This window comes from Panicum virgatum, chromosome 5N, assembly GCF_016808335.1.
Source record: "Panicum virgatum strain AP13 chromosome 5N, P.virgatum_v5, whole genome shotgun sequence".
NCBI classification, from domain to species: Eukaryota; Viridiplantae; Streptophyta; class Magnoliopsida; order Poales; family Poaceae; genus Panicum; species Panicum virgatum.
In genome coordinates this window covers 45,390,767-45,409,682 of record NC_053149.1, presented here as the reverse complement: position 1 = coordinate 45,409,682, position 18,916 = coordinate 45,390,767, and the positions used below count along the sequence as shown (strand labels likewise).

At 44.5% G+C, this 18,916-nt stretch overlaps 3 protein-coding genes across 3 annotated transcripts; 2 read left to right on the top strand and 1 right to left on the bottom strand.

Annotated features, from left to right (window-relative positions):
- The first annotated feature begins 3,737 nt into the window (after nt 1-3,737).
- LOC120673015 (carbon catabolite repressor protein 4 homolog 6-like) lies at nt 3,738-9,517 on the top strand. The gene is made up of 13 exons (XM_039953691.1): nt 3,738-3,886; nt 4,002-4,479; nt 4,961-5,124; nt 5,410-5,475; nt 5,704-5,756; nt 5,896-5,977; nt 6,072-6,112; nt 7,069-7,159; nt 7,541-7,633; nt 7,755-7,787; nt 7,870-7,961; nt 8,096-9,227; nt 9,428-9,517. The coding sequence occupies exons 1-13, from the start codon at nt 3,818-3,820 to the stop codon at nt 9,515-9,517; spliced, it is 2,484 nt and encodes an 827-aa protein (XP_039809625.1). The 5' UTR covers nt 3,738-3,817.
- Nucleotides 9,518-10,769: 1,252 nt separating this feature from the next.
- LOC120673039 (protein YIPF1 homolog) lies at nt 10,770-13,604 on the top strand. The gene is made up of 5 exons (XM_039953723.1): nt 10,770-11,030; nt 11,121-11,241; nt 11,331-11,550; nt 12,340-12,607; nt 13,149-13,604. The coding sequence occupies exons 1-5, from the start codon at nt 10,971-10,973 to the stop codon at nt 13,353-13,355; spliced, it is 876 nt and encodes a 291-aa protein (XP_039809657.1). The 5' UTR covers nt 10,770-10,970; the 3' UTR covers nt 13,356-13,604.
- Nucleotides 13,605-16,730: 3,126 nt separating this feature from the next.
- Nucleotides 16,731-18,017, bottom strand: LOC120674851 (transcription factor RLM1-like). The gene has a single exon (XM_039955957.1). The coding sequence runs from the start codon at nt 18,015-18,017 to the stop codon at nt 16,731-16,733; it is 1,287 nt and encodes a 428-aa protein (XP_039811891.1).
- Nucleotides 18,018-18,916: the final 899 nt, after the last annotated feature.

Sequence of the window (18,916 nt, the reverse complement as noted above, 5' to 3'; positions counted from 1 at the left end):
TACAGCTAGTGACTTTAGACCCATCTCTCTTCTCAATTGTTCCATGAAGTTAATCACAAAGCTTTTGGCTAATAGGTTACAAAGAGTAATAACTGATTTAGTACACAAAAATCAGTATGGTTTTATCAAGACAAGGACAATTCGAGATTGCCTAGCATGGTCCTTTGAATATCTACACCTTTGTCATAAAAGTAAGAAGGAGATTATTATTCTGAAATTGAATTTTGAAAAGGCTTTTGACAGAATGGAGCATACATCAATGTTAAACCTGATGCAAGCAAAAGGTTTTGGGGGTACTTGGCTTTCTTGGATGCATTCTATATTTAGTCCTGGTACTTCCTCGGTTTTGCTAAATGGAGTACCTGGAAAAACTTTTCATTGTAAAAGAGGGGTTCGGCAAGGTGATCTACTCTCACCTTTGTTGTTTGTTCTAGCAGCTGATTTTCTTCAAACTCTCATCAACGCAGCTCTGGAACAAGGTTTACTTTGCCTGCTAGTCCCGTGCACTTCAGATAATACTTTTCCAGTGATACAATATGCAGATGACACACTCATCATTATGGAGGGCTGTGTGAGACAGTTACAGACTTTGAAAGACATTTTGAACACCTTCACTTTGGCTACTGGCTTGACAGTTAACTTTAACAAATCTATGATGGTCCCCATAAATCTAGATGATGAAAAGTTAGAATTGCTCTCTACAAGTTTCAATTGTTCAAAATGGTCTCTTCCTTTCACCTACCTAGGTTTGCCACTTGGAATTTCGAAACCAACGGTTAATGATTTCCTACCTCTGATCTCCAAATGTGAAAGAAGACTGCAAGCCACATCTCAATTCTTGACACAAGCAGGAAGGTTACAAATGACCAATTCTGTTTTTACTGCCTTACCAATGTTTCAAATGGGGACCTTCCTCCTACCAAAACCTGTTATCAAACAAATTGATAAGTTCAGAAAACATTGTTTGTGGAGAGGAGCCAATGTAAATGCAAAAACACCTCCCAAGGCAGCGTGGAATATGGTATGTCTACCAAAGGAAGAAGGGGGATTAGGAGTGCTCAATCTTAGAACACAAAATGAAGCCCTTTTGCTCAAGAATTTGCATAAATTCTTTAACAAACAAGACATTCCTTGGGTTCAGCTTGTCTGAGAAAAGAATTATCAAAATGGAAAACTGCCCAGTCACATAAAAAAGGGCTCTTTCTGGTGGCGTGACAATTTAAAGTTGTTAGAAAGTTTTAAAGGAATGGCTTCAGTATGTCTACAAGATGGTTCATCATGCTATTTCTGGACAGACCTTTGGGATGGTCATGTGCATAGCCAAACTTTTCCAGAACTTTTTTCTTTTGCAAAAAATAAGAGAGTAACTTTCAGTAAAGCATTTCATACGGAACCTCTACACACATTGTTCCTTTTACCTCTCTCAGTGGAAGCCTACAATCAATTCTTGCTCCTGGAGATTAAGTTAGACAATTTTCAGCTCTCGGTTGAGAAAGATTGGTGGACTTATATTTGGGGCACGCCACACTTCTCCTCACAAAAAACATATCGCCATCTTCTTGGTCATGCAGACGCTCATCCAGTTTTCAAGTGGCTATGGAAATCTTGCTGTCAAAACAAGCATAAGGTCTTCTTCTGGCTTCTAATTGTGGATAGATTAAGTACTCGAAATATTCTCAGAAGGAAGAATATGGTTCTACCATCGTATGATTGTGCTATCTGTAATAACGGCATTGAGGAAACCTTGCAACATCTGTTCTTCCAATGCCCGCTAGCTTTAACTTGCTGGAATATGTTGCAAGTAACTCCGGTGGACTCAGATTCTTTTTTTGGAACCATAGAAAGCATCAAGGCTCAAATCAGCTCACCCATGTTCATGAGTTTAATCATCTTGTTATGTTGGACCATATGGACAGCAAGAAATGAACTGATATTTCAAGGAATTCAACCGTTATTGGGGCAGTGCCGGGCTACTTTCAAAAAAGAACTCGCGTTGCTTATGCATCGAGTCAAGGCGAAACACAAACCACAGTTAGAAGAATGGATAAATTCCTTTGGTTGAGCCTTAGTTTTAGTTTTGATTTTTCTTTCTTTCTTTCTTTGTTTCCTAAAGTTCGCGTTGTAAAGACTTTTTTCCATTGTTTTAATGTATATATTCAGTAGGAGTCTTGAACTCCTCCTGTTGCTTCAAAAAAAAAATAGAACCATGGTTAAAGATGTCTAGTTTTTTTTTGCGACTATTAAAGATGTCTAGTTGTGCATTGAGTACCTATACTAAAGTGCCAAGAATTAGCACGCTCTCAGGGGCCCTGCTACTGTTTGCGGGCCCAGGGGGGCACGTGCACTGTTCACGCGGGTCCCACACTATTCACGTGGGCCCGCGTACTATTCAGGCGGGACCCATATGGGACCCACGTACTATTCAGGCAGGACCCGCGCGGGACCCATGTACTATTCAGGCGGGACCCACGTGGGGCCCACGATTCTATTAAGTTAGTTTTTTTATCTTAAAAAATATTTTCCTTCCATTATTTGACAATACAAAATATATTTAACTACTTCCTACATACAAAAAATAATAACTAAATTTTGTATACTACATTTACATGTGGTAGTTGTACTACTTATTGGGCTTCGATTTCCCTCCGTAAACCCACAAAATATAATTAAACTGTTCATTCATTTCTAATCTAACTTTTTTTCCTACTAAAGTAATTAAACTATACCTACTGACACCAAAAAAAATATTCCTAAGGAAAAATTACCTGTACCTCTATACTACAATACTTAAGATTTGCGCGCTCTCAGACACAAAACTACTATGCCCGCTTTACTGTAATTTTTATATCTAACTCAATACATCGATACGATATTGCTTCGAACATAGTAACGAATAATATCTTTCTATTAATATTTTAGATCCACATTTTTGGTACAGGCGCGCGTAGCGCGCCAACCTGACTAGTATATACTATAGCTGCGGAGAATGCACATCTCTGAAGATGTCATGTTGGCCAGCCGCGGAATTGGGGATGGAGGGAATGTACAGATACTGATATACGTGATCGGATACCCAAGCATACTAAATCAGCAACTGACTAGCAGTTAGCTCGAAGTACTGGATGGTCGTATGGAGTAATTCTCTCTGGACAACAAATACGGGTGCTTGAAAAAAAATTAAATTTACTGGACGGAAGTATTTCTATTTCTATATAACAATTGACGGGAACAGTTAAGATTTCACTTGGATATAAACTCAAATGCGTAGGCAATGACCGGGAAACCAACGGCCTAGATTCTCCCCACCACTCATCGAGTGATTTGCTGGCTTCCATCAGACCATCAATTGCTTGCTGCATCTTCCAGCACCTGCACGGCAGCTGACGACGACGAGCACTCGCGACTCGCGTTGCATTGCCTGGCTACATACCGGTCACCGGCATCATCGATCTCGTTCATCTCTTGCTTTGGAATGGCTACTATCGTCGTGGCCACCTGCACGCATCTCCAACTCGTCGTGTGATGTCTGGACGACAAATCGTGGCTCAAAATCAAATCGGATGTTGACAAATTCAATTCACTGTGAGAAGGGGATTTATCATTTTACCCGACAGGGTACGTACATCTATGAAACCGCTTTCGAAGTCAGTATACGGGAAACGTAGTCCATGTCAACGCCATCCCAATACGTACGTTGATGTTCGCCGCTCTCGCAGCCACGAGCCCACGAGACGGACACCGCAACCCGCCTGCTCGGCGACCGGTTGATTCGAATGCGGCCGCGCCGCCGCCGCCGCCGCCGCCGTGAGCGAGACTGATGCGCCTCGCCTCCTCCGCCTTCCTACGCCGCGCCGCCGCCGCCATGTCCTCCCCCTCCTCCTACGGTGTACGTCTCCCTCCCGCCGACTCCCCACCTCTTGTTTCTCATCCCCCCCCCCCCCCCCCCCCCCCCCCCCCCCCCCCAAATCTCTCTTAGCGTCTAAACTCTAGTTCCCTTGCAGCGCAGAGGCTACCCGCGCCCCCGCCGCGGGTTCTCCGCCAGGCCCTCGCCGCCGCCGCCGGCGCCCCCCGAAGCGGGCGCCGAGCTCGTCAGCGGGGATTCCCACCTCAGCGCCGTGCGCGCCGCCAACGAATCCCTCCGCCGAGGCGGCGTCTGCGGGCCTCCGCCGCCCTACAGGCAAGGGCCTCAGCCGCACTATGGCTACGGCTACGGCTACGGCTATGGCTACGGATACGGCCAGCCACAGCACCCGGCTCCGCCTTACGGGGCTGTACCGTACAACTACGGCCACCCGCAGCAGCAGCAGCTGCCGCCGGGGCCTCAGTACGGCTACGGGGCTCCGAACCCGTACGTTCATGGGCACCCGCAGCCGCCAGCTGGTGCAGGGTTCCATCCTGGCGCGCCACAGCTGACTCCCAGGTTGGCAGATTATCGCCGACGGTGGCGGTTTGCAAAGCAGCGGCTGCCACGGCAAGCTGGTAACATCTTCCAGAACTGGTGTCACTTGTTACTTTTAGAAAATCGTGTAGCTAATCCACGCTAGAGCGATGCTCGCAAGTTGAAAGTTTACAGTGGTTAGTTTACTTCCTTTCTTGTTCAAATTGTAAGAGTTTTCAGATAGGATTCACACCAGCCATTTAGCTAAATTTGTGATTGAATTGCAATTTGGTTTATGTGTAGTAATTACTGGGCTATAGTTGCACTCGATGTGCTTATGGACTTGAGGACATCAAACCTGTTGCTTGTTGTTGCCTTCCTATCTTTCCAATTGAATGATCCATCGGTATTTCAAATTCCATTATGTTTGTGAAATAGTACTCATTATTCTAGTAACCATGTTTGCCTTTTGGTCTTGACTTGAGCAACCATAATGTGTGTATGGTCCCCATAAATCTGTAATTCTAGTAGAGTTTACATATCTGGCTTTGGTATTTAAGCATTGCACTTTTGAATGTTCAGAGAGGTTTAAGGTTCTATCGTACAATATACTTGCGGACTATCTGGCCCAGGAGCACCAATTTCTTTATGAACGAATACCATCTTTCATCCTGGATTGGAACTGGCGCAAAGACAAGTTGGTGTTTGAGTTCGGCTTGTGGTCTCCGGATATTCTATGCCTTCAGGTAGTTCACAAGAAGGGTGCCGTACCATACTTATCTTATCAGCCTCTGCTTTTGTTATTATACATAAAACATTTGCAAGCATAAGTTTATGCGATGTTGGCTACTGAATGCCATGAACATGATAGAATGGGTCAAATCTTTATACTTGTTGATGGAACCTTTTGATAAACATTTCTTCCATTTTAGTTGAAATCCACAACTCTTTTGTAGCCTATATCCAGATTACAGAGTACATGGCAATCCAATAAATGCGTGTTCGATTGTATGCCTTGTTTGTGCTTTTAGGAGGTTGACAAATTTACAGACCTTGAACAAGAAATGGCAAGCCGAGGATATAACGGCATATGGAAGGTAATGTTTTTTATTCTCTTTTACTCTGGTATATTACACTATTAATAATATTTTGTTAAGAGAGTGTGCCAAATTTTTTAGTTTACATTAACATAATAATCTTAGTTCATTGTATAAAATGTGCGGTTTTGAAACTTGATCAGTTATTTCCATTGACAAAGCAGAACAATATTTTTCTTGAATCTTCTTGACTGTTTGGTAGTCCTATTTTTGCTTAACGGGCGACAGATGCGGACTGGAAACGCTGTTGATGGATGCGCTATCTTTTGGAGAACAACAAGGTAATTGGTTTAACTTTTCTTGTTTTGATGTGACCCAAAGTTTGTTTCACATTTTATCATGCTGAAGTGCTGAATATATGGAATGTTTACAACTTTAGCTTGGGTTTCATAGTTATGCAAGAGCTTCACTTCTTATTAGGTTCCAGTTGCGTTATGAAGAGGACATTGAGTTCAACAAGCTTGGACTTCGTGATAATGTTGCGCAAATCTGTGTTTTAGAGGTGTGTTATTGGGAAACTTTATGAGCCTTTGAGCTGAAGTTTTGTTTCCCATATGCTGCTAATCTTCTGCTATTATGTTTCCTTGTTTGTTCAGTCGGTGGTCCCACAAAATGTCTCAACTAATCTATCTACAAGGTAACTACAACTTCAGGACTTGAGAACTGTAGTGTGCTTTTACCTTTATTGTAAAGAAATTTTAGGCTACTTTTTGCCCCCTTAAGATATGGGAATATGAATTAAAACTTGCTCTTGGTTTAAGGGTTAATACGGGACCCATCATTGGCGTCAAATTGCACCCCAAATAAATCATACCATAAACAGATGCAGGTGCTACTAATAGCCTAATACACACCAGCACAAATCTAATTTCAATTGCTGATGCTGGTTATCGATGATCTAGCCTCGCCCTTCCTCATGACGTTCAGTGCTTGACATCTACTGGCATAGTTCTAAAGGCGTCGCCTAGGCGTCCAGGCGGACACAGCTCGTCTTGGGAAACAGGCACGCCTTGTTGCCTAGGTGTCGCCTAGGCGCCGCCTAGGTGTCCAGGTGTACCCAGCTCGCCTTGGGTCGCCTTTAAAACATACTGCTACTATTTTTTTCTGTTCTCTAGATTGTATGGAAGTTTTTTATGAATTAATGAGTATGGAAGTTTTTTATGAATTAATGAGCGGACTAACAAATGAACAGAAGACATAGTGCTATCTGCATGATCTGGTCCAACATGGTTGCTATCATCGGGTTGAATGACTAATCGGGATTATGCTGGAGCTGGGAAGATGATCTTGCCATCCAATTTTCTCACTTAGAATATTAGTTTTTAGATAACAGATCTCCCTAATATTCAGTTTGGAGGTCAACGATGTCTTAGTCAATCGGATTCAGACTCAAGAAGTTTTGATTGTGTAGGATGATCGGTGCCTACTGTAAAGGTGATCTAACTGTAATTATAGTTGTGGTGCAATTATTCAGCTGCCTTCTGTACCTTGGGTGATTCCGATTTGTGTATAGTAGTGTATCCATGCACAACAGTCTTCTTTCTTTAATGTATCATGCTACATATTCATGTTTATTTTTTTTTTGTCTTACAGCTCTAGTCATCCACAACAAGCTAAACAAGTTGTTGTATGTAATATTCACGTTCTTTATAATCCGAAGAGAGGAGATATCAAACTTGGTCAGGTACCTTGCTGTCCGATTTGGTTCTTTTTGAGCTTTTGACTTCCTGTATTGTTTGAAACATATATAGCGAGCTTATTATTGCCTCTCATAGCTTCTTGACCTGATTATGTTTTTTATGTTATACTTAATTTGAGCATAACTACTATGGAGTTGCATATGTTCAACATGCTAATTGTAACAATGTCATTTTATTAGATTCTATTTAGTACAAAACAGAGATGATGTGTACCTTGATGATTGCTGTTTAATGCCTCCTTGGCATGATTTGTAGAATGTGTGTAGTGTCTTTTCTCCTCTCTCTTTATTCTTGACCATATAATAAGCACCCTTTGCACCTTAGTATTACATTTCTTTTTTGCTTCCTGATTTTCTCTCCTGCAGGTCAGGACACTTCTTGATAGAGCTTACACTGTATCTAAGATGTGGAATGATGCTCCAGTGATACTTTGTGGAGACTTCAATTCTACACCCAAGGTAGCTCTTGTATTCTATTTATCTATTCAAGTCATGACAATGTACTGTATTTTTTGTGCTGTCGTGCTAATGCTAACTCTAACATGTTATTTAATGTTTGTCTCATTTCTTTCTTGTTTAGAGTCCGCTCTACAAATTTGTGTTGGAGCAAAAGGTAGCATTTTTTTTCTGTATAATCCATGAGCATTACTGATTTCATATAGCTGAAACTTACATGAAGCTTCCAAATTGTGCAGTTGAATTTGTCCGGCCTTGCGAAAAATACTATTTCTGGACAGCTAACTAGTGGTAGTTCACAGGGGCTATATACTGGGCCTAATATATCTCGGTGATTCTTCTGCTACTTGAAAATATTTACTGTGTTTTATTTTGGCAATCTCTTTCTACATAATTCTAACCTGTCTTTTGTAGTACAATATCTGCATAAATGTGCACTTATTGGTTGCTTTTGATGTGTGACAGATCACATCCACCTTTTTATCCAACCAACAGTAGAGGGGGGAACATAACTCTTCTAAATGACCGTGAGCCTCAGACTGAAACCACAAAGTCAGTGAAGAATTCTTGCCCTGCTGGAAGAGAACATATAACTTATACCTCTTCAGAATCCCTCTTCGACTCCAAATCAAGTAGCAACTGCGGCAATAATATACCTTATTCTGACTCTTCTAATCTTGACGAGCAAGGATTATCGAACTGTTTGGAAGGTCCTGTAAAGGATACCTTTGCTTCTGATGCTGACGAAGGATGTACATCCTTCGACAAACCCAATGAAGGGTGTTTTGGACAGATCAAAACTGAATCTGGACAAGGACCTGACATTACAGATGTTCCATCTGCTCCAGCAACAGTTTGTGCTGAGATCCTTAAGTCAGGCTCATGTGAAATAGTTGATAGCAGTCAGCTACTTTCTTCTGACAACTTGTCCGGCGATTTGGTTTCTGAAGAATTTACATGTACTTCTGAAGCAAACGGGGTCCAATCAGATCAACTTTTGGCCACCTCAAAAGATAAGCCTAATAAAAAGGAAAATGCTATTGAATCCATGTCTGCTCAAGAGAATTGTGCAACTAATGTGCTAGAGTCATCTCATTTGAATGTTTCTCAGAATGTCACTGATGCCCTTCACCAGATGAGTAATCTGAGGCTAGAAGGAGAAAGTAGTACTGGACCAGCAGAGCCAGTACGTCAACCAAATGGTGCTGTTTTGGATGCCTGTGGCAATCAATGTTCTGCTGAAGTGATAAACAAGCATTCAATCTCTTGCGGAGATGAATCTGAAAACTATGCTCATGCTTTCGAGGATGATATAACAACTGACAAAGTTAACTTTTCAGATGTGAATTCTGACCCTTCTTTCTTTGAAGAGTTATGTGGTGGTAATGATAGCTTACTTGAAGAGGAAGACCAGCTGCCAGCAACTTCAGATAGTTCACCATCTTCTTCTCAGCAGATGGTTAGTTCCAATGAAGGGTATTACTATTATGATCCATACAGGTGGACTCCAGAAGAAATAAAAGCTGCCACTGGGAATGATGAATGCACTTCCGTGGAACACAGTTTGAAATTAAGGAGTGTGTATACTGATGTCGAGGTATGTACGCTTTTTTTTTTTTACTTTGGCCACATCTTCACCATAGTATCTTAAATCATGAAATATGTGCAGTCTTTTAACTTTTTTAGAAGGTGTAGTTTCCTTTAAGTGAATGCTGTCCTATAGCTAGAAATGCTAGATAAGATTTCAGCAACCCACGGAATGCAATTGGTTCCTATTTGTAACTATGGTTTGAACAGGATTTTGAAGGGACAAAAGATGCCAACAAGGAGCCGCTAGTAACCAGCTACCACAGAAAATTCATGGGAACAGTTGACTATATATGGTAAGCAACTATCTTCTGAAGCTAATGCAATTTACCCCACCTCTGCATTCAACAATCTAATGCAATCGCATGCTACAATGAAGGGCCACGGAAGATCTGCAGACTGTTCAAGTCTTGGATACATTTCCCAAAGAAATTTTGAAACAAACAATTGGGTTCCCGACAAAGGTACTGCCAGATCCATACTTCTCCTATCCATTTTATGTGCGCATTTCTTTGCCGTATCATGAACCATTTCCGATACCTACGCATACTAATCCAGGCTATCTTCATGATGGTTAACAGAAATGGGGAAGTGATCACATCGCCCTTGCCTGCGAATTGGTTTTTTCAAAATAATGCCCATCAAATGGGCCGAGAAGATACCTGCCCAGTCGCGAGTAACCGAACACTTTACCTCGCGAGTAATCAAACGGTCATTTCTATGTTATGATCTGGAACTAAATTTTGCTCATTTATTTAGAGCTCGTTGATTTCTTTTCTTTTTTTGGCATATCTTTTAAATTGCACATGGGTGGAGGAATACATCGTTTTAGTCCAGTTTTAGAGTATTGACTCCTGTTCAATTGGCTGTGGAGTCTATCGTGTGATGTGCTTACATTCTACTCGAACCGGCCTACCAAGTACTCCATCCGTCCCAAAATAATTGCACATCTAGAGTTTAAATTTGTCCCACAAAAGAGTGCTACTTTGACCCAACTACTACAAAAGACGAGAGTTTTCGGAGACTTCTTACAAAAGAGACAAGACATTATCTAGATCCATTTCATAAAAGACAATGAGTATTTTGGTAATTTCACACCATGCATTGGTTTGCATGTCTAGTCTTAGAATTGCATTTATTTTGGGACGGATGGAGTATTTTCTGTAGCACTGCAGGGACTTGTGCCACTGATACGTGGGTCTCAGTGCAACTGGGACCACATGTCAGTGATCCGAGTTCCTCTGCATTACTGAAGGTGTCTGAACGCCTCTTGGATGAGCAGTTTGCCAGCTGCGGTGATGAGCAGTGTCGAAAACAGAATTGGGTGGTGATAAAGTTTTTTTTGGTTGAATAAGTGAGGTGATAAAGTTTGAACACTCAAATATGCTGCCATAAGTTTGAGCTCAAGTCTTCTCGTTCGCACGAAAGAAACGAGAGAGTAATTTTGTCAAGTTTCTGGATGCTCCTCAAGAAACGGAGCAGTTCTAAATTCTAATTTCTAATAGCTGCAAGAGCAACACGACGGTTAGCACTTTATCTCCCCTAAGCAATCGCCCACGCCGACACTGTTCACGTAAACAGACCTCGCCAGGTTCGGTACAATCCAACGAGAAGCTGAAGCCGCAGCGCGAGATCCGCCGCACAGCATAAACCAGGAATTCCACCCCCTTGAGCACGCGGCCGGCCTGACTTCCCACCCCCTTCCCGCCGTTAAACACCTCCCCGTCACCGCCGTCCGCCGTCGCCGGCGAAGATGATGTCCGGCGGTGGGTACTCCTCCCTCGACGACCCCAAGGCGTCCGGATCCGTCCCGGTAAGCAACCGCCCTCCCTCCCTGCCAGCCTCCTAGCTCCTCCCGCGCGGCACGCCGCGCTCACCGTCTCCTCTCGTCGCGTCCGCGCAGGCGGTGGCGGGGCCAGATCCGCCGGCCATCAGGTTCACGGACTCCAACCTCCAGACCTTCCCGCCGTCCGACGCCAGGGGCAAGATCTCCGGCGCCTACCGCCCGCCCACCGACGCCGACGGTCAGATCTCGCGGCCTCGCCTCCCGTGCCCCTCACGTTTCTCGTCGGATCTGGCCGGCTGACCTGGCTGCAGTGGCATTTTTGCGCAGATACCTTCTCGTCCAAGGCTGGAGGAGTCGGTGGCGGTGGCAGAGGAGGCAGCGCCGGGTCGGACGACGCCGCGCAGGGCGGATGGTTCCGGATATTCTCCGTGGCGGCGTACAAGCCCTACTTCGATGTCGACACCTCCGACGTCGTCGAGAGGATCTGGGAGTCCATCTTCCCCTTCCGCGGCACGTTCACTGAGAAGACCTCCGAGAACCCCGACCTGTATGTTTCGTTCGCCTCCTAGCTATCTCTCAGAGAACATAGTTTAGCTACATATTTTTTTTCACTGAATCACTGCAGATAACTTTGCCATCGGGTAGCTAATGCGGGGTTACACTGGCTGGTCTAGTTGTCTGTTTTGCTTGCACGATTATGTATACATTGTCCTTGGGTGTGGAATGTGGGTATGCTTGGATTGCCTCTCTAGTCCAGTTTTGGAGTACATAGTTTATTCTTCACATTGTTGCATAGCAAAGACCTACTCCATTAAGCACTGAATGCATTGGAGCTTAGTGGGTACTTTTGTACAATATTCTGGTACAGCAGGATGAGTTGTCGCTTAACTGATCCTTAGAGTAATGATCAGTTCTGGGTTTTCATTTCAGCTGTACTGACCAACACTATATTTCAGGTTGGAATTGTTTTAATCTGTTTCATATCTTTAATTGTTCGGTCATAAATTATCCTTTTGAAGGCATTTTGTTTGTTTGCAATTAAATTGTTATTTCACTATGTTGTGTAATGTTACCTATATTGTGTCTACATGAGAGTAGACTTGAATATGCCTGAGAAGTTGTGTTGTATGCTTCTCCCTGAAAGAAACAATGCAACTATCAACTATGCCAATTTAGGGCATTATGGTGTGCAAGTTTTTGTAATTCATTATCTAGTGATGTGATAACATGCTGGATAATTTCATCTGAAAATCTTGCATTGTATCAATGATTAACTCTTAGTAATTTACAACTTGTTAACTGATTATGCCTTCCTGTTTTGATTTGTGTTTCGTAGGTATGGGCCGTTCTGGACATGCACCACCCTGATTTTCGTTGCTGCATCTATTGCCACCTTTGTCACCTACCTATCACACAAATGGCACAAGAAGGAGTGGAACTATGACATTAATTTGGTTACCTGGTCTGCTGGCTTATTCTATGGCTATGTGACGTTTGTTCCCCTTCTCTTATATGTTATTCTTAAGTACTTCTCAGCACCTGCTGGTCTTGTGCAATTGTGGTGCCTCTATGGATACTCCCTGTTCATCTTCATTCCAGCATCGGTAAGGACCTTACCTAGAACACAAATATACTTAGGTGTTACAACTCTACTGTGCGATTTGTGCTGCCATGTCATTGTTAATCTTTTGTAATTTCGGCTTCTATCTGAAATGTTGTAGAAATGCACTGGAGTTTTAAAGTTTTGAAATGAGCAGCATGCTTGCAGTTCTGAACATTCTAATAGATTAGTTTCCAAGACCTACAGGTGCATTTATAAGTTGCTTGATGAACATTACAATTACAAGTCATAAAAGATGTATAGATATTAATAGAGAGTACGTTTCATGATGAATCTCCATATACCAACAGTCAATACAAACAAGAAGAAAAAGAAAAATCCACTGGCATGAACTCTAGGATTATAAAATTTGTGGTTAGTGGGAGCATCCCTAAGCTACATGCCATTTACTGTTTCATGATGAATTCATATAATCAGTTCAAGTGATGTTGACCTAATTTCTACATCATTCTCTTGCATTACAATTTAACTATTTTTGGGTCTAAGCCTAACATTAGCCTAACATTTATCGTTTCATGTGACAGCTTTTGTCAATTGTGCCAATAGAAATATTCAGATGGGTGATTGCTGGTGTCGCTGGATTCATGTCTGCTACCTTTGTTGCTGTAAATCTCCGTGCCCACATTGTAAATTCCGGCGAGCGATGGTTCCTGATCGTTGCAGGGATATTCTTGTTGCAGTTGGGGCTTGCTGTCTTACTGAAACTCTATTTCTTCACAATAACTGTATAGGGTTGTTACATCTATGCTGTATTAGTCAGGAATACACACAAATTTTCCATGTCGAATTGCTTCAAAATTCATTGAACATTGATGTAATTTTCCAAGTATACATCTTTCTTACATGAAACTTGGGCAGCTTATGAAATCGTATTAGAGCAGCTAAACATGCACTCATAGGAGGTCAAGAGTCTGTTCTGGAGCCTATTCTGTGTTCCACTGCATGGTATGAATAACAAATCAGAAATCACTATATTTTCATATTATGGCCTTATCTGAAATATAGCTTCAAGTCAGTAATCGTACGGGTACTGCTGGTAACCTGAAATCTCGGTGAGCGGAGATCTCAGTGAGTGTAGGTGTTTTAGAAGTTTTAACCTGACAGAATTTGAATGTCTGACTGCTGTTTGAACATAATCAAATGTACTGCCTCCAGTCATCATTATATGACGTTTTGGACCGCAAAAAAGTTGAGACGTCTTACCGGTATTTTTTTTTCTTTTTTTCTTTTCAAAGACCGTTCATTACCAGCATGTTGCTGGTATGTGATAGGATCTAGGACTGAAACATGTAATTGATTGACCTGAGATTAGTGAGGGCACTCTAGGTGTAACAAGTAACAACAAATACGAATTTGATATGGAATTTTAGCGCTTCACAAAACTTAGTGTCCTGTATCTCTAGCATGATTTCTATACGCATTGTCCTGTACTATATACTATCTTAAGGAACGGGAACACGGTCACGGGGTCCACTAATTTAATCAAGCGCCATGTCCGCCCTCGGCGTCGCCGTTGTCCTGCTCCTCCTTCGACACGGCGGCGCCTGTCTCGACGTCCTGCCTCTCCTCCGAGCTAGCGTCTCGAAGCATTATCAACCCGATCATCGCATTGGATATGGGCTCCCCATACTTGTCGATCATCTCAACCTTCGACATCGTCACCGACGGCTCCTCGGCCGTGCCGGCACGCGCCGCCGGGGACGACGCAGCCGCCGGCGCCGGCGCGTCCGGCTTGGCGCCTTGCTTCTTGGCCTTCACACGACGGGCCGCCGGAAGCGACGGCGCCGTGCCTTGGAAGTCGTCGCCGCGGTCGACGACGTGCCTTCTCCTGCGCTCGTGGTGCAGCAGGACAAGGCCGAGCGAGCCGTCCGGGTGGAAGTGGTCGGCCACCTGCAGCTTCTCCTTCTTCTCCTTGTCCAGCTTCTCGTACTTGGCAATGGGCAGGACCAGCTTCCCGTTCTCGTCGAGGCGGGGCTGCCGCGCCAGCGCGCGCGACCGGAACGCCCGCAGCTCGACGTCGACGTCGCGCGTCCACCGGCCCCGGGCGTCCAGCACCACGCCGTTCCGCCTCAGGAATGCCTTCCACCCGAAGATGAAGCGGTAGCCGCCGTTGGAGTCGAGGAACTTGCAGACCAGCGTGTGCTCGACGGCGTCCCGGTCCAGCGCCGTCACCAGCAGCCCGGCGTCCTTGCTCCGCACGCGCTGCAACTCGCGGGGCGACAAGCACGCCGTGATGGGGCTCCCCTCCAGGCCGGCCGCGCGCTTGCACGACAACAGCAGGCGGTTCTGGTTCGTGCACACGTCGCTCTTCTCGAGGTTCTTGCTGTACACGAACCGCGGCCGCGTGGCGCCCAGCTCCGCGAGGCGCCGCCGCAGCGGCTCGCCGAGGTCGTCGGCGGCGGCGGCGTCCGGCCGCGCGGCGTCGTCGTCGCTCTGGCTCCGCTTCTTCTCATCTCCCGCCGCCGCAGCCGCCGGTGCTTCGGCGGCGCGACGGTGACGACGCTCGTTGGAGGGGGCGAAGCTACGGATCCCGTCGTGCATCAGCTTCTTCGCCGGCGGTTGGGGCGCAGCAGCGGCGGGGCTCCCCCCCTGCTGTGGGTCTCTCCACTCGCCCTTTCCCAACCACTTCGCGGCGGCGGCGAAGGCCTCGGCTTTCGCTGAAGCCGCCGCTACCGCACTCGGCGCCGGCACCGGGCGTGGAACTGGAGCCTCGTCGCGACCTCCGGCGGCGCCCTTGCTCTCGGCACCGACACTGCCGTCCACCCGTTTCTTCTTGGGCAAATCGTCCGGGCTGCTGCCACGGCCGTCGCCGTTGTTCAACGCCCTCTTCTTCAACGGCAAGTGCGACATCTTTAACCGTCGCCGCGTCCGCGTGCCTCCAGGCTCCTCGTGTGCGGCGGGTACAAGTTTTGGAAGGCGATACCGTACCCTAACCAAATAGGGCTCGGCGCATATATTTATCAACCGAAAGATGCAAGTTTGAGGTTGGAGTCCGTCACGATTACAGATCGTGTACATGAGTCTGTTTCTTATACGTCAAGTCGTCAACTAGAGAGAGGGGATATACAGCCTGTTCGGCTGGCGAGCTGGTGGGCTGGCTGGGGCTGGTTGCTGGCAAGAGCTGATTGGCTGGCTCCGGGAGCTGGAGCACATATGTTTTTTTTTAAAACCTGCTTGGCAGGGCTTCAAAATCAACTTCAAAATCGGCTCTAGTTGGAGCCCTACCAAACAATTCATTTTAGAGAAGATCCAGGCAAGGAGCCGCATATGGAGCTCCTTCTGGCTTCCACTGGAGAGGTGGAGCTATGAAACGTGATTCTAAGCGGCTCCGTGAGTAGACACCAATACTAGAAGCTCTACTCACCAATAGTAGAAGCTATTTTGCCAAATATTTTTCAAAACAGTTCCAGCTCCACCAGAGAAGCCGCTTCACTAAAGGAGCCAGAGCTGGAGCTGTTTTTAGAGAAGCTGGAGGCTTTCCAAACAGGCCCATAATAAGAAGCAAACCAATAAAAAAAATGTTGCCCACGGTGGAGAAAAATGGCAAAGTGTTTATAGGGCCAAGAGCGCACCAAATTTTGGTACCATAGAACCGTAAAATGGCTCCTACTAAGATCATGTACCATAAATCCATAAATCCATTCTTTTCTTCTCTTGAGGCCGTGCCATGACTCATGACGTGTTCTGTTATAGCCTTTTAAAAATGGGGAAATAAACTTTGTGATTATCATCCACTAAGAACAAAAGAATTTCATTTGGAAAAATAGATACATCAATAAAAAATACATGGAAAAGAACATTTTCTAGAGATCCACTTGTGTATGCAAATCCATGTAAGCAACTCCTTGCATTCTCAAACAAACTAAAAACAGTTCATTTATTCAATAATATTGAAAATTTCAAAAGCATTGCTGGGAAGTAAGGACCAAAACTCAAGAGACGAACTTCAAAAGTTGGGCCCTCAACACACCCCCACATGTACAAGTCCCTGAGAGGTTTGGCTGGACGGCCTAAACCTTATTTATTTGCCTAATGAGAAGCTATAACTAGATATCAAATTTAACTCATTGGAAACAGTAAAACCATTACAATAATTCCTGCATCAGCTAGTAGCAAGGGAAGTTGAAGTCACCAAGATTGCTTCCTGTATTACCAGCACCAGAGCTTTCTCCAGCTGCAGAAGACTCAAGCATAACTCCAGCCCCACCATGACCTTGTTGGGTAGTAGATAAATCAAACCCCTTGCCATGACCACCACAGGTTTGCCCTCCATTACCAACAGTGTTTTCCAAGTCATCATTCAGTCCAAGTGAGCTGCTGTAGAATGGCTGATGAGAGGGAATCAAGGGCGAGCTAGCATTTGCATAGTTGTGAGGTGGCTGCACAAAGTTGTAATTCTGCGGGTTGAAAGAAAACTCTAGGGATTCATCAAGGTGTGGTGGGGATGAAAGCTGTGGTGACAACAATGGAGGCGATGAGCCATTTGATGGTGGAGTTTGCAGTGACGATGGTTGAGGTGGTGAAGACGATACAGGAAACAATGAGAACGGGTGTGAGTTGTTACCATTGATGCCCAGCCCATGGATATGATAGTTGTAAGGGTAGGCTTCCTTAGGCGGTGGTGCTTGGAGTCTCAGGATGGAAGAAGGAGTACGTGGAGCTAGAGGGTGCTGCTGTGATGGAAGCATCAGCGGGTTTGGAAGCGAGGAGCCTGACCTTGCTAGCACTGGATGAGATGTGGATGACCATGGATGCTGTTGGAAGGATGCTTGTGACAGGGACAATGGAGAATAATTCGGCGGCGGCGCACACTGTGAAGCTAGTGAACGCCACCACCTGGGCTGCAACAGTGATGGATCTCTCAGGCGATCCCCAGCCTCCACATGGTTATCACGGAGTAGGGAAGGCGAGCAATAATCCTTAATCTCTTGCATGACCCATGTGAGCTTACGGTACATCTCATAAAGCTCGGTGGCATCAAGATCCTCTTCCTTACCATAAGCATACTTGGCCGTCCTTGAAGTCTCCTGGACCTCCTTGATCCGCACCATGTTCTCCTTCTGCTTCTTGTCCGCCATGGCCTTGTCTTTCTCTAGCTGGAACAACTCATTCTGTAAGTTGGTGATTTTGGCTTTCTGTTCTTCACTAGTATCAGACTCTGTTGGCACACCCCCTGAAAGGAAAGCATCAACAATAGGGTTCGCATCTGGGGTACCGAAAGAGGAAAACCTCTCATTTTCGGACTCCAACACGACAGCCACCCTCACACCCGTAAGGGTGGAGAGGTCAGAAGCAGCCTTGAAAAGCCCGGAACGCCGCTTGAAGAATGTGAGACCACGGCTTCTACAACCCTCAATGAAGCTCACTCCTGACCTCCTACCCCGCTTCGGCATCTTGAAATGAAGAACAAAAAAACTACTATGATGACCAAACTATGTATTTGTTGTGAGAAATGGGTATGCACATCGTACCCTACCCCTTATATAGAAGAAATATAGGTGTATCGGGAAACAAATCTCCTAAGTTTGGAAGTTGTAAAATATTTCATGTAAAGTTTTACCCTGTGTCTCTGAACACTGGGTCATTCTTTTTGTGAGAACAAAATAGGCCTAGTTGTCAGTAACCTTAAGAAACCTTTAAATAAAATAGTGCGTAAACAACAAAATTCTTGTGAAATTGAGCTGGATTATGTACATCTGTTTGCAAATTATTAGTCGAATATTTATTGATTCTAAAAGCAAAAAGGTGTATTTACCGGGATCCTAACTATCACATTACATTTTTAGCAAGAAATGATTAACACCCTTTTTAGTCTCCAGCTAAGCTTTTATGCAATCAATATAGAATATTTTTAGATTGCAAATACTATATAAACGTATCTTATTCAAATTGGTCATCAATTAATAAATTATTTGTATCCATTCTTTTACATTCATTGCCTACTATAATTGTAACGGATATCAAACTGCCAGTTGGATGCATAATAACATACCAAAAGTACCACTTAAGGTATCTAAGCATCAACAGGAAAAAATGTGTTCAAACTTCTCAATATAAGTATATTGATGCAAAATACGCGCAACATATCTACCGTACGGTAAGTGCACAAGTCTATTATGTCTTTTGACATAGACTTGTGCACTTACCCGTACCATCTTTCTGGATTCCCGTGCACGGTAACAATGTTGTGCCAAAGCCAACTAACAGTAGCCAATGCCTCTTGCTCCTACAATGGCACAACCTTAGTCACGACAACATATAATGAGGTTCTCGAATTTTTTAGATCATATAA

What these genes read in the sequence shown, in the direction of transcription:
- LOC120673015 (XM_039953691.1), top strand. Translation starts at nt 3,818, where the DNA reads ATGCGCCTCGCCTCCTCCGCCTTCCTACGCCGCGCCGCCGCCGCCATG. An exon ending in CGGATATTCTATGCCTTCAG is followed by an intron (nt 5,125 to 5,409) that starts GTAGTTCACAAG and finishes TTGTGCTTTTAG; the next exon opens with GAGGTTGACAAATTTACAGA. An exon ending in GTGTGTATACTGATGTCGAG is followed by an intron (nt 9,228 to 9,427) that starts GTATGTACGCTT and finishes TGGTTTGAACAG; the next exon opens with GATTTTGAAGGGACAAAAGA.
- LOC120673039 (XM_039953723.1), top strand. Translation starts at nt 10,971, where the DNA reads ATGATGTCCGGCGGTGGGTACTCCTCCCTCGACGACCCCAAGGCGTCC. An exon ending in AGGCGTCCGGATCCGTCCCG is followed by an intron (nt 11,031 to 11,120) that starts GTAAGCAACCGC and finishes GCGTCCGCGCAG; the next exon opens with GCGGTGGCGGGGCCAGATCC. An exon ending in TCATCTTCATTCCAGCATCG is followed by an intron (nt 12,608 to 13,148) that starts GTAAGGACCTTA and finishes TTCATGTGACAG; the next exon opens with CTTTTGTCAATTGTGCCAAT.
- LOC120674851 (XM_039955957.1), bottom strand. Translation starts at nt 18,017, where the DNA reads ATGCCGAAGCGGGGTAGGAGGTCAGGAGTGAGCTTCATTGAGGGTTGT.